The 19,172-nt window shown below is 42.0% G+C and overlaps 1 protein-coding gene across 1 annotated transcript in view; it reads left to right on the forward strand.

The window, feature by feature from the left end:
* Positions 1-9,962: 9,962 nt before the first annotated feature.
* Positions 9,963-19,172, forward strand: part of LOC124596408 (esterase FE4-like) — a 39,068-nt gene continuing 29,858 nt past the window's right edge. Inside the window, exons 1-2 of the mRNA XM_047135540.1 lie at positions 9,963-10,068; positions 13,623-13,760. Coding sequence (XP_046991496.1) covers positions 10,000-10,068; positions 13,623-13,760 — 207 coding nt within the window. The 5' untranslated portion in view covers positions 9,963-9,999. The remainder of the gene's footprint in view (positions 10,069-13,622; positions 13,761-19,172) is intronic.

Below are 19,172 nucleotides of genomic sequence, written 5' to 3' on the forward strand. Positions count from 1 at the left end.
CCCTTTTCTCACCTGACGAGATGTCCTGATCTTAGTATGGGCAAACAGCAGGTACAATATAGAGCAAAAGTGTCCCCTCAAATCTTAAATGACCATATTTTAGTAATTATACTTAAAGACTCATACTACACGAATTTACAACTGTGCCTACTAAAAGTGACTATTAACATAAGGTATTATTGAACAGTTCTCGAGAATAAAACAACCATAAAAGAATTCTCTTACTTGGAATAACAAAACAACCACCGAATGTACAGAGTTATCACACAAAAAACTGTCGCAGCAATTACTGCTCCATCACCTAAAAGTGAACATCAGACCAATGAATAGCTTAAGGCTATTGTAGGTGTTGCAGGCATGTAAAACTGACATTTGCTTATTCCATGAGTCCTCTGTGTTAATTAATTCACAAGTGAGCATGTGCATCTTGAATAATGTTTGATTAGACTCAAACAATGCCTGTTACTATTTGGGTATGGCCCTAGCAGCCTAACAATGCTTTGTGGAAGGCTACTGGTCGGGAGCTACAACGACACAAAGGAAGAAAAAAAATCGTCCAAATGGCTCTGAGCACTATGGGACTCAACTTCTGAGGTCATCAGTCCCCTAGAACTTAGAACTACTTAAACCTAACTAACCTAAGGACATCACAGACATCCATGCCCGAGGCAGGATTCGAACCTGCGACCGTAGCGGTCTCGCGGCTCCGGACTGTAGAGTCTAGAACCGCACGGCCACTCCGGCCAGCCCAATGAAGATTAAACACACTTAGCATAAGCAAATATTTTCCATGGACCTGTTGACCTGTTTCGTATGGGTCTCAGAATAACGTTACGTGGAGCAGGACATAAAAAGAATCTGGAAATAATGTAATTTTCTACGTAAAAGATTGTCGTCTGTACCTGAGATAAAGGCATAAACGTTTCCTAGATTACTGTGTATTTTGTTGTAGCTGTATTGAAACTCGTATACTATTTTAACTGTGTTACTTGGTTCAATATTTACATCCTGCAAATTGACTTCATATTAGTGCACATTGTGAGAAATAAGATGCGTATGTTTGAAACATCTCTGTTAGTTCCCTTCGTATTTGACGTTCATTCGATGTATCCGCTTTGGCGCTAATCGACTAAAACACATCATTTTACGTTAAGTGAAAACAGCGGATGTTCAGGCCCTAACAAAGAACGTACCATGAACCAACTGCCTATATAAGATGGCCGATGTCTAATATGGTGCACCACACAACTGATTCACAGACTTACCTGATGGACCTGCGTCTTCCATGTGCGTCGGCACATCCTCGACCTTTACCTGACCTTACCAGCAGTGCAACTACGAGTATTTCGTGTTTCAACATATGAACTCAGATGATGAACTATTCTAAGACAACACCATTCTGGGTGAGATTGTTACTCCTACAAGCAGACTGTGGTAAACTCTTAATATACTGTCGAGGCCCAGTGTCCTTCACTTTTCTAGGTGCACAGTAATGACATCAGTTTCACGAAGGTACAAGTTCTTCTATCCACACCACCAATACGAAAGAAAACAATACTCGCGTAAGAATTTACAATTAGAAGCTGCCACAACTCTAGCATGCTGTGCGATATATGATTTAAGATACCTTTCACGCGGGCTTTTCAAACCACAGCGCCAGGATAGTTTGGGATTTGTTGGCAATTAACAACACGATTTCTCCAACGCACAAAAATAATACAAACCAATCATCGCGACCGAGTGTTCATCGGTAACGAAAAAATCACGGCGCTGAGGCAGTTAACTATGCAATACAAAATACACATTGTCAACACCAATAAAATTCCTTGTCTTTGAGACTGTACTTGATTAGGCTTTGGTAACTCATCATCAGCAAAAACAAAGCCTATTATGCCACAGAGGTAGAGCTGATGTTCGCCGCACGTTCGACTTTTCCCAGTACCAGCCGGCTTCTCTCTAAGGGCGCTTTAGCCCCCGCCCCGATTCCCCTACCCCCACTTAAGCTACCCTTACTGGGCTGCAATGATGCCAGACCATCCACTTTAGAAATACTAATGCTTCTATTATTATACTAGCTTCCATCGATGGCTCCGGCAGACACACTCGCAAAATCGTTCATGATATGATTTCTCGTAACCCCTAATTATGACAGTGCGTTGTTTTATCATAGATTTATTCTCTTTTCGCCTTCTGCAATCCCTTGGACTGTTCGACCAGGTCGCAGCAGAGGGATGTCCGCCCCTGAAAACTCTCTTTTTATTTCAGTCACCATTAGTATTGTCACATCAGCCTTCGACCTTCCTGACACCTAAGTTTGAATTCTCACCATGCTCATTTGCCCATCTCCATGGAAATGGCTATGAGTGGGTGCTAGCAGCTTCCATGAATGTTGATCATTCAGCACAATTAAAATTCAAATATTTCGTGATCCTTCACTCGGACCACGAAACGGTTTTCACCAGTGTCACTTTAATAAAAGCTTACATTTACCGCCATATGATTCCAGCTGATTCGTCCTCTTCTTCTTTATTTTAATTTACAAACTTATAAATGCTGATATGATGGTAAAATTAGAATATTTCCTTAAAGGTATTCTTCCACTCCTCGCAACATTTCGGACTGCAGTGAAATTTTAAAGCAATTTGAAGACCGTTATTATGCATTTCCCTCTCAGTTCACAAAAAGTTATATGTTTACAAATACATTAACTGACCTTTTCAACGTCTGACGTCAATCTTCGAGGCTGAGATCGCTCTCAAAGAGTAGTTATTGTTTCTCGCAAGATATCATGCTATCTCCCCACTCGCGAAAACATCTAATTTACACTTTTCTTCAAATGCCAAATCGTTAAATTTATTAAACGATCTACTTGTAAGAGTTTCGTAATATTTAATGCAGACATTACTTACAAGTACTTTTAAAACACCGCCATATGCCTCATATATCTACACATTACTTGCCCGGTTATCCTAAGTTCAGCAACGACTTGTGAACGACGAGTAGATAGTATTTGAATGAAACATCGTTGATTAATTGATTCGGTATACAAAGACGTAATGAAATTGTTGCATTGATTCACAAAATTTTACAATGATTAAATGCCAAAACAGTACCAGTCGGTATTTTTTGCTGCATATACAGAAAATTTGATTGTGTACATCACAAGTTACATAAACCAGTTTTTATGGAACTGACGGTAAAAATAGTATGTGGCTCTTCTCATGCTTACCAAAAAGAGAGCAGAAAGAGGTACTATGTCATTGATAAACTGCAGACAGGGTACTTACTCACATGGAAAAAAAAATCGCAAGACCAAAAAGGAGTTATGCAACATAAACGAAACTTGGTGGGTATGCTTCTACATCTGAAAGATGATATCTATTCCAATCTCACGCCAGTTGCTTAAGGGTGACGCTGTTACCGCTACTATGAGGATACGACTCAGATTTGCCTTAAATACACGTTTTAATGGTCAAGAACACCCTTAAGGCAACACAGACGCCACTATCAACGCCTCGCTGAGTTGAAACGAGATCGTGTAATAGGGCAAGGAGAAGTTAGATGTTCCTTTTGCGATACTGCAGAATTACATGGCAGGAATGCAGCCACTGCAGATGATTGCTGGCAGTACTGGGCTCCAGACGGCTACATGGCCGAGAGGGAAAACCTTCGCGTCCGGCGTTTAGCTCTGGCGCATCGCACTGCGTCTGTTGCAGCAGCTGACTAGCAAGTGGCGCCACAGTGACACTACGAACTGTTATAACTCGGTTACTTCTGGGACAGTTCCGGGCCACATGCCCTGTAGCATGCATTCCACTGACCCGAAACCACCGCCATTTGCGACGTCAGTGGTGTCAAGCGAGAGCTCGTTGGAAGTCACGGTGGAGGTCTTTGTGTTTTCTGATGAAAGTTGGTTCTGCCTCGCTGCCAGTGGTGGCCGTGTGTTGGTTTGAAGGAGGCTAATTGAAGGGCCAAAACTAACCAGTCTGCCTGTTAGACAAACTGGACCTACATCTGCTGTTGTGGTCTGTGGTGGGATTTTGTTTGACACCGGGAGCACTCTTGTGACTATCCTGCGCACCTTGACTGCAAATGTGTAAGTCAGTCTGTTGATTCTATCTGTTCTGCTGCCGTTCATGAACAGCACTCCAAGGAGTGTTTTCCCACACCATGCCGCTCGCCCAAATACCGCTGTTGTAACCCAACATCGTCTATAGAGTGTCGACATGTTGCTTTGGCCTGCTCGACCACCAAATCTGTCTCCAGTCGATCACATACGGGGCATCGTCGGACAAGAATACCAGCGTCATCCACAAACAGCATTAAACGTCCCGGCACCGAACGACCAAGTGCAACAGGTATGGAACGCCATCCCACAAAGTGACATGCAGTACCTATACAACACAACGCATGCATGTATGCAAGTTTGCATTCAACATTCTGGCGGTTACATCGCTTATTAATATACCAGCATTTCACATTTGCAATGATTATTTCGCACTTACATTAACCTGTGACCTTGCAGTGTAAATCACTTTAATATGCTGCCTAGACAAATATATTCCCGAAATTTGGCAAGTCTACATTAATTTATAAATGTCGGAGCACAGCAATAAATCGTCCTTTTTATTTTATTTTTCAAAGAACTGTGACTGACGCCCGAACAACGGGGAACTAACGTGCATCGAGATTAAAAAACAGTGCATTGATAATGGCTAGGCACTAGCCGAAATCTGGATTTGCGTAATAAAACTCGAGAAAAAAAAAAGACGACTGATTGCTACACTCTATCATTTATAAATTACGTAACAATCGCTGAATACAACCACTTTCCTAATGGAAGGTAACCTGATGATCTACATTAATTATTGTTTGGTACTGCAATTTTTATTCCGTCACTGTATTTTGACTGGGGGAATTGTTAATCGAGTTCCACCAAGTACAATATTCCTCTGTTTCTCCTCACTTACGCTATTGATCCTCCATTAATTACACTTGGTGTAAAGTCAGTGCTTCTTTCAGATGACACAGGTATTATAACTAATCCTAATAGACAGAGCATGATGGAGGAAACTGCATATAATATGGATAGATGGTTTATTGGCTGTTTTTCAGCAAATGACCCATCTGAACTTTAAGAAACCAAAGTATATTCCGTTCCTGCACATCTGATGGTACAACACTGGTGCAAAATCTAAAGTGGGAGCACGAGATACGAGGGTTATTCCAAAAGTAAGGTCCGATCGGTCGCGAAATGGAAACGACTATGAAAATCCGATAAAGCTTTGCACAGATGTGTTGGGTAGTGTCTCTAGTATAACCCCAGTTAGCATCACGTCGCTCTTCTCATTTCTGAGCTCGCAGTGAGTGCGTAAAGATGTCTAGAAAATAGTGTCTGCCGCCAAGTACGAGGGCCTGGTGAGAAATTTCGCCTGAAGCTATGCAGCCAACATGTTAGATTACCCACAATACAGTCCGCAATTGTCTCCCCCTGAGTTTCATCTCTGGTCACATGAACCGCTGTCTTTGAAGACAACATTTTGACACAGACAACGAGGTGTAGGCCAGCGTGGAGAATTGGCGGAAAGCACTGGCGGCTGCCTTCTATGATGAGGCTATTGAAAAGTTGGTACAACGCTATGACAAAAGTCTAAGTCAGAACGGCGACTACGTAGAGAAGTAGCTGAAAGGTGTAGCTAATTGTTACAAGTAAAACATTTCTGATGTTCACTGTGGTTTCAATTTGGCAATCAATCGGACCTTACTTTTGGAATAACCCTCGTACAAATGAAGACAAAAACCAAAAACGATAGGGTACACATACACACGAGAATTTAAATTTAAAAAAAGAAATATACATTTTACAGCTTATTGAATAAACGAGTTGTGTCACTTTTGTTCTTCGTATTAGTGTAAGACTTGGATAGCGACCAGTCTTTAAGTTAACAATGTTTTCTTAGTTTCATTTATTAATAGTAAATCAAATTGTTTTCTGAGCTAACTGATATTTAAGAAAGATAATTTCCATTGGAGAGAAGCATATCAAAAGAGTAATACGTAGTCTCTATCGCCTTGTACATAATAGTTTAAAGAATTAGGTGTTTTAATTACAGAAGCAAAGGACACGCTTTGTCTCATGAAGTTTGTTCTAAATAATAGTAGCATTCATAAGTACAGTGCCAAAAGAAGAAAAATCTAACTTTACTAGGCTTCTTTAAATTTTTCTGCATATCATAAATGGGTGAAATACGCTGTTATCAAAACGTTTCATCACTCCTCCAACGATACCAGCTCGAATTAAATGCCTGGCAGATACATGACTAGTCACTCTCTCACTATTTTACATACTCAGTAGCACGATAAGACATTGTGTTTGTGAAACGACCGGAAGTTTACCAGCATAAGCAGACACAGATGGGAACGTGTATGTTGTTAATGCATGTGGGACCTTTATAGTGGCTGTCCTTCAAAAATTATTTTCCTGGTGTTGAGAACAAGCAGGCAGTTTGGTCATTTAACAGTAAATCTTGCAGTGGACGTTTGGGGGTTGAAAACCATGTGCAGCTGTTAGGGAAAGGAACATCTCGAAGTACTTACTGGGGACAGAATACTGGACGCAAGAATCTCTAGCACCAGTGTGCAGACAATGCGTTCATAGAAGAGGCGAAAAACGGCCTACCTGGACCTACCTGTACGGCGCCTCTTGCCATAACAGGGGCAAGGAGTACTAGAGAAATATAGGTCTCAAAAACAATTCTTTATGCCTGTATTGTAAATGCCCTTCGTGAACAGCAACGGCGGTCATACACATTCGCGAGTTTCCATGTTCAAAAATGGCTCCAAGCACTCTGGAACTTAACATCTGAGGTCATCAGTCCCCTAGAACTTGGAACTACTTAAACCTAACTAACCTAAGGACATCACACACATCCACGCCCGAGGCAGGATTCGAACCGGCGACCGTATCAGCAGCGCTCGGCCACAGCGGCCAGCGTTTCCATGTTTAACATGGACTGGAAGCTATCGAGAAAGCCATCAGGTGGTGCCGTCCGTCTGCCTACAGAGTTTTTAGGGAAACATCAAGCCTTCAAAATAATTTTAGAAGGAACGCAACATTTATGCCAGCCCTGAAATGATTATGTTGGGGCAGAAAAGCACTTCTCTTAGTTTAGGTAGGGCTCTGGTCAGATATGCAGTAACGTTCAGGCCATCCTGATAATTATATCCATGATAAATGTGTTGTTCACTTTAGACCTGTACAGAAACTCAAAACACGCGGCCTAAAGTGGACTTGTAAAAAACAAGTCGGGATCACAACATCTCCACCTTTCTGCGTGGGAATTTGTGTGTCAGGAACTGGCAGCTTCTCCTGAAAAGAGAAAAACATTGTTAACTTTGATCAGAATTGCCCACTGAGTAGAGCAGACGAGTTATATGGGTGCCACGGAGCTCTTGGAGTCTTGTGACTGGTAGAGGCCGCTGTGAGGGTGATTGCAGAAGTGCTTTTGTGGTGTTTACTAGGGCTTGATGGAAAATTATGGGAGGAGAAACTTGGTCTTCCGATTCAAACTCGGACTGGAATGGGTCTTCTGGTCCCGATTCCAATCTGGAGAGGATTGTGGTCTTGACTTATGTTCTGAGTGTGACTTGGCACTAGCACAGGTCTTGACAGGGGAGCTCGTGGTCCGGACTTAGCTGTACCGACAGTTTAGACCTCAGTCTTCTCACCCAACTCGCTGGGCCAAGTGTAATGTCATTCGTGACATGTCTGCCTCCTAGACGTTTGATCTCCTTATGCACACTGCCGTTCAAGTGTTTCAAATTTGTCCATGGGATGACCGGCGAAAGGGAGTACAACACGCTAGAATCTGCCGAGATTGAAGGGCTTCATTAGAGAGTAATTGCGATCTGTCTAACATATCGCCAGCCACGACTTTGCATATTTCATGCATGCGATGGGGAATTGCAGGCGTCGCACTTCACTGCTCTGCAGGTGCTTGAACCATGATGTCACCTGAGACAGCGGCGCACATCGAGAAAAGTGGGATTGCATGGCTGCTCCGGGTTGTTAGAGCAAACAAATTGTTCTCAGCTGCACCAACGTAGTATAACTTCTGTGTTGAATAAATCCGTCAAAGTCAGTTCTATAATTTCAGATTGCGTTACCCATATTTTGAGCCAGAGTGAATAGTTCAGTCAGACAAACGTTAGCCTTTGCCAAACACCCGCCATTCGGGGGAGTGTTAACTGTTTTTTTACATATTTGTGCTGCCATCAGTTCATGATGTGTTTTGTCAATAAGCTTAACGTGTGTTTTTTTTGTCCCATTTTTAATCAATAAACTTGTGCCATAACTTATATAAAAGATCACTGCCGTGTTGATATATTAACCACCCATCAACAATTGACTAAAGCAACAATAGGGCCACCATTTCCTTAACATTATTTCAGCATTCACACTCAATTACATTCTAATAAATGTGATGACCTCTATTGCAGGCTATCAACAACAAACACAGTCAAACGTCGAAATCAATTAAGTAGACGCATGTGGCAGGTAATCAAGTGGAAGGTATAATAGTTAAACTGATTGCTGTCAGCGCAGTACCCTATAGTCGCCTGTCGCCTTCCAAAACATATCGCAAACCTAGCGTAGTCTTGCAGGTGTTACATTCTTACTTATGTTAGTAAACCAAATACTGTGTTTTTGCTACGTGAACTTATCTAGAGACTGTCAGCATGCAGCACTATTTGAACTCCAATTACGTTACTATTCCGTAAACTGACTCATTGAATGTTATTACGTTATATCAAGCAAAGTGATTCACTGATCATTTAACTGGCTAAGTAAGTAACTGTTTGGCTGAGGTGGTCAGATAAGTTCTAAAAATGCCAAATTGAAATTTCAGTGGCTGCTTATTCACCAAACTAAAACAAATTACCCAAATTAGTTAAAGTAATAACTGGAATGAAACTGTGAAACAAATACTAAGTTTTAAGTTCACATGGGTCATTACTTGTTAAAAATAAGCGGAAACTCTAACTCCGGAAAACGTAGAGGCAAATCGGTCGTATTTTGTAAAATAAACGATAAAGTGATTGTTTAATATGCATCGGAACGTCCAGATGGTGATGGTATCCAGCTGCTCCATAATATATGTGTACTGTGATAATCACTCTACCACATTGTTCAGTAAGTTCGATATTTCGGTCACCACTTTTCAGGCATATATCCCTTTAAGCAAGTGAGACACTCAATAGTTTGCTTGCTTCCTTGTTGCAATGTACTTAGTGAAAATTTGGACGAAAGGCATATTACAGTCAGAAATCACAGAGAAAACGAAGTTTCACATCTAAATTTTTCTTTCTACGTTGCTATGGCTCTGAGCACTATGGGACTTAACTTCTAAGGTCATCAGTCCCCTAGAACTTAGAACTACTTAAACCTAACTAACCTAAGGACAAGACACACACCCATGTCCGAGGCAGGTTTCGAACCGGCAACCGTAGCGGTCGCGCGATTCCAGACTGTAGCGCCTAGAACCGCTCGGCCACCCCGGCCAGCTTTCTACGATGCTATTTTTGTAGTTAAACCACTTCAGTTCACTTGTATAATACCATCATTTTTACCGCAGATAAAATACTCTTTTATAATGGTGGATTACACTACAAGTTTTCGATAAATATCTTAAGAGGAAAATGGTGTGATGTGATAACGTACTGCAATACCTTGTCAGCTGAGTGCTTGAAAATTATGAGAGAGCCATCAGGAATGAGAAGAGACGATAATTCTACTAAAGTTATCGCAGATAAGCGGTATGACAGCTTTTCATCAGTCTGTTATCAGAAATAAAACGTCTTGGTACCGTTATAGCTGGAGAAGGAGGTTTCCACAAAGATATTTTCTGCGACAAGAGTCCATATCAGCGAATGCAGAGGCCCATTAACTTTGTTCTGTCAATAGTAGTTAGTGTCTGAGGAGATCTGTTTGTGGTCAACATGGGCTTCTTCACTGCACTTCACATGGCAACGGTGTTACATCTCTCTTTGCTACCGGTAGTCATTCTTGTAAGTTCTTTACTTTGTCTAACGTGGCATTTTGTTTACTGTCACACTTGTCGACGTAGTCCGTTTAGTAGAATAATATTACCCGATGATAAAGAAGGGATTGGTATGGTGCCTAGAAGAACCATGAAACGGAAGGAATCTAGGTTTAGGATCTCTATTTTATCAACTTTGGAAAACAGATTTCGCTCATTGCTTGAGCACAGAGGACGACTGCTTGCAAAAACTACCAATTACACATTACTACACTTTGCAAAAGTATTGATTTACCGTAGTATTTGAAATGAATATTGTGATTTTTTCCACTTAATTACGGTGCAGATAGAAAACAAAGAAATAAAAACCTTAGTTCATCCTTCATATGATTAAAATGGTGAGATTTCATCCCAATTACAAAGAAGTTTATTTCATAACGTATCTCGGAATACAGAATTCAGTGGGTGAATCCAGTATGCTAAACAAAATTATTTTCATCGCTTTCGAATTTTTGACTTTTGAAAAAAACTCTTTATTTTTTTTCAAACCCGTGGGTGGAGTTGTTAGTTATGACGGAATATAATAACAAAATTCATTCAGCCAAATATTTTTAAAACTGACAGAGGAGTAGCATTTTCCAGCCAGAGTGGCCGAGCGGTTCTAGGCGCTACAGTCTGGAACCGCGTGACCGCTACGGTCGCAGGTTCGAATCCTGCCTCGGGTATGGGTGTGTGTGATGTCCTTAGGTTGGTTAGGTTTAAGCAGTTCTAAGTTCAAGGGGACTTATGACCTCAGCAGTTGAGTCCCGTAGTGCTCAGAGCCATTCTTTTTTATTTTTTTGTGTAGAATTTTTTCTTTCAGCCCAATTTGATTTTTTCATAGTAATTGAAGTATAGTCACCTTTTTAACAATGTAGATACGAAAAGCGTAGATTAGTTACACAAATTCTCTATTTATAATACGTGACAAAAATTTAGCATAAAATAGAAGTATACTACTGGCCATTAAAATTGCTACACCACGAAGATGACGTGCTACAGACGCGAAATTTAACCGACAGGAAAAAGATGCTGTGATATGCAGATGATTAGCTTTTCAGAGCGTTCACACAAGGTTGGCGCCGCTGGCGACAACTACAACGTCCTCACATGGGGAAAGTTTCCATCCGATTTCTCATACACAAACAGCAGTTGAGCGGCGTTGCCTGGTGAAACGCTGTTGTGATGCCTCTTGTAAGGAGGAGAAATTTCGTACCATCACGTTTCCGACTTTGATAAAAGTCGGATTGTTGCCTATAGCGATTGCGGTTTGTCGTATCGAGACATTGCTGCTCGCGTTGGTCGTGATCCAATGACTGTTAGCAGAATATGGAATCGGTGGGTTTAAGAGGGTAATACCGAACGCCGTGCTGGATCCCAACGACCTCGTATCACTAGCAGTCGAGATGACAGGCATCTTATCCGCATGGCGGTAACGGATCGTGCAGCTACGTCTCGATCCCTGAGTCAGCAGATGGGGACGTTTGCAAGACAACAACCATCTACACGAACAGTTCGACGACGTTTGCAGCAGCATGGACTATCAGCTCGGAGACCATGGCTGCGGTTACCCTTGACGCCTGCAATGGTGTACTCAGGGACGAACCTAGATGCACGAATGGCAAAACGTCATGTTTTCGGATGAATCCAGGTTCTGCTTACAGCATCATGATGGTAGCATACGTGTTTGGGGTTACACGTCTCGGTCACCTCTTGCTCGCATTGACAACACTTTGAACAGTGGACGTTACATTTCAGATGTGTTACGACCCGTGGCTCTACCCTTCATTCGTTCCCTGCGAAATCCTGCATTTCAGCAGGATAATGTACGACTGCATATTGCAGGTCCTGTACGGGCCTTTCTCTAGATCTCTCACCAATTGAAAACTTCTGGTCAATGGTGGCCTAGCAACTGGCTCGTCACAATACGTCAGTCACTAGTGTTGATGAACTGTGATATCGTGTTGAACCTGCATGGGCAGCTGTACCTGTACACGCCATCCAAGTTCTGTTTGACTCAATGCCCAGGCGTATCAAGGCCGTTATTACGGCCAGAGGTGGTTGTTCTGGGTACTGATTTCTCAGGATCTATGCACCCAAATTGCGTGAAAATGTAATCACATGTCAGTTCTAGTATAATATATTTGTCCAATGAATACCCGTTTATCATCTGCATTTCTTCTTGGTGTAGCAATATTAATGGCCAGTAGTGTACTAAGTCATTATGAAATTTGTGCGTAGTACGAAGGAAAAATAAATAAAAGACGACTTGCTTCGCTTGAAAATTGTATTCTTTATTTTCATTTTACATATTACATCACACATTCCCTTCTCCACTGCGTCCATAATTGCCCGTCGTCGGCTGCGTGTATAGCTGGCCACGTGGAATGAAAGTGAGACTTTCGAGCCCGTCAGACGTTTCGCTGTCATCAACCGCCGGGCATCCGCGTCACATTAGAATTGGTAGACTGCAGGGGCATTGACCAGTAAAGTGAGTGTATGTATCGTAGTATGAATAATGTGAAGTAATTAAACTGTGTTCAAATGGTGAGCATCTGCTCGAGATAAAACCTCACTCCTCGCCGCCACCAATTATGGAACAGACCTTTACCAATTACTGCTTTCCAGCTCACAACTGAGCAGTTTACGTATATATACACACGTATTCATATAAAATTAATGTCTCAATTAAATTTCTGTACTATACACATCTATCCACTGGTAGAAAACTAACTATACTTCAACTGTTCTGAAAAAAATCAAAATGGCCTTAATAAAAACTGCTACTCCTCTATCAATTTTTAACATGTTTGGCTCCAACTTTCTTCGTGAATAGATTACGTGATAACTATTAACTCCACGTATGGGTTTGAAAAAATAGTGATGTTTTCAGGACTCGAAAATTAAAATGAAGTGAAAAAATTTCATTTAGCAAATTGGGTGTACCCACTAGATTCAGCATACCATGAAACGTTACGAAGCAAATTATCAGCGCCTGCGATTTTTTTACGACCGGGTTCAAATTTCACCGGAACCTCCCCTTAAAGAACTCGTATGTGAAAAATATATTTGAAAGAATGCCGTTTAAACACTGAACAAAGTGTTGCTTGTTTCGTATAATTGTAGAACTCTGCGTCGATGGATAAAAATGGGAAACTAACGTCGTCGATGTCGACCTCATTAGCGACCCAGAACAAAGTTAGTTGGGTATGGGCCTGGGAAGGAATCGGCCCTGACTTTAAAGAAGGCACCGTCATGGCGTCTACCTAAAACGATTCATACCCCACATAAAGTAAAAAAAATTTTGAAAGGATCACAATTTGTCGTTATTTCAGTTGCTATATTTTGAATCTGCTGTTTTGAGCTCCGTTCCGCGGTGCAAACGTTTTCTAATTTATACGTGTTACTTATCATGTTGATGCCGACATGTTGTTATATGACCTACGAGTAGCAAAAAGACTTTTGAATTTGTTACGTAGTTGTTTAAGTAAACATTTAATTCTTTAGCTCACCTTCTAATTATTTTCAATACATTCCTTACAGGCACAAGAATATGTAACAGTAGACATACAAGAGGGTACTCTGAGAGGGCAGATGTCACAAACGTACACGAACAGATCCATGTTTAAGTTTGAAGGTATTCCGTATGCGGAACCGCCAGTTGACGATCTCCGTTTCCAGGTAAGTAGTTGAGGATAGGTATTCAATGCATATTCTCGATTGGTGTACGAGATATCTTACAGAGATCCTACAGCACACTGTTAAAACCTTAACCGGAAAACTTATTCAAAATTTATACTTACTTGAGTAATTTTAAGAATGCATATTGTTGTGATTACACTTCAGTATGCTGTGGAATGTAATGAGTATAGGAGGGTCTGTCTAACAGCAGCACTAGCAAACTGTTAACCGAAATAGGTTATCATTAAATTCCTTACGATGACATTTAATACAAGTGTGTCTTGTAAAAGTGCATTCGTAAATTATCAAATGATTGAGGTACGATAAATTTTATCCAACTGCAAAATGTCCAATAATCTGGTAGTTTTCTTTTATTTCTGGTTTAATAGATACAGCTGACGTTTTGGATTCAGGAGATACTATTCCTGTATGTAAATTTCGTATGGTATCGGTTGAGAGGTGCTCGAAATAACCAGAAAGGTGGTTACGCAACGTAATTCTGTCAGCAGATACATATTGCTTACGCGAATCTACGCAGTATGTTATGGTAAATGATTATTGATCCATTATTAAAAGTGAGACGTCCGATACGGTAAGCAGCAGGTGAAGCACGTACGTGTTTCCTCGAAAGCAGTTTATGACACTGATAGTATTCAAATCATCTGATCCAATTTCTTGTAGCTATAGCCCAACCAAGTTGAAGGTATCAGGTAGTTATAATTAAACTGTCGGTGGTCCGAATTCTGCACTGCCTCCTGCATACATTGTAGGCTGCTAAAGTATCGTAAGATGTACATTAACCGATGAACTCATGGAGTATATTGAAAAAAATAGTAACTCCACTTTCTGCCACCAGGTGAAAATATGGCGCTGTAAGCAGTCTTTAAGTGAAATGTTCCCCCTTTTGACATCAGTATGGTGTTTGTCACTCGGCGACATATGTTGATTCATTTTTGAACTGTTTGCTGGTGTAAAGAGTTCAGGAGGTTGAAGTTCTCTGTACGAAAAGAAATGTCTATTGAGGAGGAAGCCCATGCGCTGCCGGTAAAGTTGTTCTGTCGGAAGGGCGGCAGTAGCAGCAGTGACTTGCAGTAATATCACCGACAGTAATAGATACGAAGAGGAGACTTGTCAATAAATTTGCCATGGAGAATGATAAAGAAATCTGAAGAAATAGGTGAACAAAGTGCTGCAACAGGGAGAAGGATGCGGCCCATTCCCATGGCGGTTGTTGACGGAGTTGCTGTAGCTATAGTGGACCGCGAGGAACATACCTCAGATATTTTGAAGTCAGTTTTTGAACTTCTGCCATGGGAATCATTTCTCTCCTGGTCAACAGTACAAAAGACTTTGCGACGGATTTTATACTGGTATTCGGCCATGATTCAGAATGTGCACCAAATGATGCCTTAAAATGGGCTACAACCCCATGGCTTTTCGTTTTTTGATCAGCACGGAAATGGATGAAATGTGGCCGGGGAATATTCTTTGTACGAACGAGGCACATTCTACTCTGCAAGGTGCAGCGAATGCAAAGAACTGTCGCATATGGAGTTCTGCCACATGTTGTGCAGCAACATGCACTACACTCATCTTATGTGACTGTGTGGTTTGGTTTGACACGCTCCTTCATGCTCGGTCCGTTTTTCTTGCATGACATCTCGCACATCTGTTAGGTGTACAGTCACATCTGCACGTTATAAGGATCTCTACGTGATTCCAGCTTTGCAAGATCACGTATGTGTCCACACCACTCTTCCTGATCTGAAGAATAGCATACGATGACGTACCACCCTGATTGCTCCAGATATACTGCGAGCAACTGTCTACCGTGCTATGTTATGGATGTAGCATATTGCTGAGTCGGGAGGCCATATCGAACACATGTTTAACTTGTGACCACATCCTAATAAAAGTATCAGAACCACCACTATCATGTGCTTGATCGTTTCTCCCTTTTTCCTGCTCCCACACCATATTCTTGCTGCTTCAGCGCCATATTTTCAACCGGTGGCAGAAAGTGGAATTATTTTTTTCTCAGAGTACTCCTCAAGCGCAGAGATTAACGAATAGCAGTGTCCTACGATGCCTACATCTCACAATGCAGCACTCGGAACACCGTCAGTTTAATTACAACCATTCAGTATTTCCTTTGCTAGTGCTCCGTTGTGGAAGAAAACATGCAGCCAGAGCAATTCTTTTCTACTGTTCCATCTATTTGTGCAAATATCACGGAATTCATCAAGAATTTTCGAGGATAAACTATGTGATGAGAAGTATCTGGAGACCCCAAAAAACATACGTTTATCATATTAGGTGCATTGCGCTGCCACCTACTGCCAGGTACTCCATATCAGCAGCCTCAGTCGTCATTCGACGTCGTGAGAGAACAGAATGGGGCTCTCGGCGGAATTCACGGACTTCGAACGTGGTCAGGTGATTTGGTGTCACTTGTGTCACACGTCTGCACGCGAAATTTCCACATTTCCGATGTGATAGTGAAGTGGAAAAGTGAAGGGACACGTACAAAAGCGTACAGGTCGACCTTGTCTGTTGGTTGACAGAGACCGCCGACAGCTAAAGAAGATCGGAGTAAGTAATAGGCAGACATCTTTCCACACCATCACACAGGAATTCCAAACTGCATCAGGATCCACTGCAAGTTCTATGACAGTTAGGCGGGAGGTGAGGAAACTTGGATTTCATGGTCGAGCGGCTGATCAGAAGACACACATCACGCCCGTAAATGCCAAACGATGCATCGCTAGGTGTAAGGAGCGTAAACATTGAACGATTGAACTGTGGAAAAACTTGTGTTGAGTGACGAATGACGGTACACAATGTGGCGTGCCGATGGCAAGGTGTGGGTACGGGGGATGCCCGGCGAACGGCATCTGCCAGTGTTTGTAGTGCCAAGAGTAAAATTCGGAGGCGGTGGTGGTGTGGTGTGGTCGTGTTTTACATGGAGGGGGCTTGCACCCCTTCTTGTTTGGAGTGGCAGTATCACAGCACAAGTCTACATTGATGTTTTAAGCACCTTCTTGTTTCCCGCGGTTGAACAGCAACTTGGGGATGGCGATTGCGTGTTTCAATACGATCGAGCATCTGTTCAAAATGCACAGCCTGTGGAGGAGTGGTTACACGACAATAACATCCCTGTAATGGACTGACCTGCACAGAGTTCTGACCTGAATCCTATAGAACACTTTTGGGATGTTTTGGAACGCCGACTTCGTGCCAGGCCTCACCGACCGACATCGATACCTCTCCTCAGTGCAGGGCTCAGTGAAGAATGGGCTGCCATTCCACAAGAAACCTTCCAGCACCTGATTAAACATATGCATGCAGGAGTGGAAACTGTCATCAAGACTAAGGGTGGGCTAACACCACACTGAATTCCAGCATTACCGATGGAGGGCGCCACAAACCTGTAAGTCATTTTCAGCCAGGTGTCCGGATACTTTTGATTGCATATTGTATATGAAAATTCTGATGAAGTTACTACGTTACTTCTCACCATATCCTAGATGAATTACTGGCGGGGGATGCGTGTATGTGAACTGTTGCTCTATGTAGGTGTTATTTTTGGTTAAAAGTAAGTTTCATTATTTGGTAGGTGACGTGCAGTTTGAGCTGAAAAAAATAAATTATCGAAGTTGTATGGAGGGAATATAAAAAGTAAAATTACTATGAAGAGCATAAGCGTTGATCAATCCAATCAAAATTTGAAATAAATTTCTTTTAGCGGACAACATCTATATTTCATCTATTTTTTAATACAAAAATAGCCGGCCTCGGTGGTCTAGCGGTTCTAGGCGCGTTGTCTGGAACCGCGCGACTGCTACGGTCGCAGGTTCGAATCCTGCCTCGGGCATGGATGTGTGTGATGTCCTTAGGTTAGTTAGGTTTAAGTAGTTCGAAGTTCTAGGGGACTGATGACCACAGATGTTAAGTCCCATAGTGCTCAGAGCCATTTGAACCATTTTGAATACAAAAATACAGTCGATCGCGAAATACTGGTGAAACTAATTTGGATAAAAATAGACCAAGAACACACATTACAAAACTGTCGTAGTAGTCTCGACTACACTGCCTTCAGCTGGTATCGCCCAGTGTGACCCTCAGAGCCTTGTATCTCATGATATCTGGTTGATTTTAATTGTCTCGATCATATACTGAACTACCCTTTAATCTTGTTCGTGTTCTAGCAACAAACAGCAGCTATATGTTTTAATATCATACACCGATGCACTCTGGAGGACAACTGTAGTGACGCTTGTCTAGTTTATCGACATATTATAGTCGTAGAGCAGCAATTCCATACAGTGCCAAATCAAATCTGCGGAATTTCGTCACCTCTTTGATAGTCATTTGCTTTTCTGTTGAAGATAACAATGTAGTTTCACACAGATACGAAAGTCGTCCACGAAGTAAGTTCCGTTTCTATTTCTATCCGTGGCAGCGCTACTATCGCAGTTCCGAGCATGCGCAGCAGATACTCTGACTCCAGGAGAAGACATGTACGGCATTTTCAGATCGCTGCTACCGACGTGTGCTTTGTAGTGCTTCTTCATTATGTCAGCCGTAATTTAAAATGCCACTGCGTGTGAAATCAGATCTGTGATTCGTTTTCCAAATGCAAAGAAAGTTAAACAAAAGGAAATTCATCGGCAAATCTGCGAGGTTTACGGACAAAATGCTACGAGTAATTCGATGGTTAGAAGATGGGTCAGACTGTTCAATGAAGGACGTGATCAAGTGCACGATGAAGAATGAAGTGGACGCCCGGCTGTGGTTACTGATGAACTGGTTCGCACAACTGAAGGGAAGAATGAGCACAACCGTAAGTTTACACTTAGTGCCCTTGCTATGGAAGTTCCGCGAATCTCACGATCACTAACTCATCAAATCATTACTGAAAAACTGAAATTTCGAAAACTTTACTCACGTTGGGTACCCAAGATTCTTACTGAACAACAGAATAAACAGCGGTCGGGCAGTGCACCTCAGTTTTTGATACGCTAGAATGAAGAAGGCGATGGTTTTCTTTCTCGGATAGTCACGGGGGATGAAACTTGGGTATCGTACGGCACCCCTGAAACAAAACGTCAATGAATGGAATGGAGGCACACTTCACCCCCAACGAAGGTTAAGCCTAAGCAAATCTTGACACCTCGAAAAGTCATGTGCACCGTTTTTTTGGGACAGAAAAGGCATTTTGCTGATTGATTTCTTACCTCGAGGCCAAACAATCAATGCAGCTGGTTACTGCGAGACCATTAAGAAATTGCGCCGCGCAATACAGAACAAGCGCCGAGGATTACTGTCAAAACGTGTTGTTTATTTTCGCGATAGTGCCCGACCTCACACGGCGAATGTGATCAAACAACTCTTACGGGAATTTCAATGGGA

This window comes from Schistocerca americana, chromosome 2, assembly GCF_021461395.2.
Source record: "Schistocerca americana isolate TAMUIC-IGC-003095 chromosome 2, iqSchAmer2.1, whole genome shotgun sequence".
NCBI classification, from domain to species: Eukaryota; Metazoa; Arthropoda; class Insecta; order Orthoptera; family Acrididae; genus Schistocerca; species Schistocerca americana.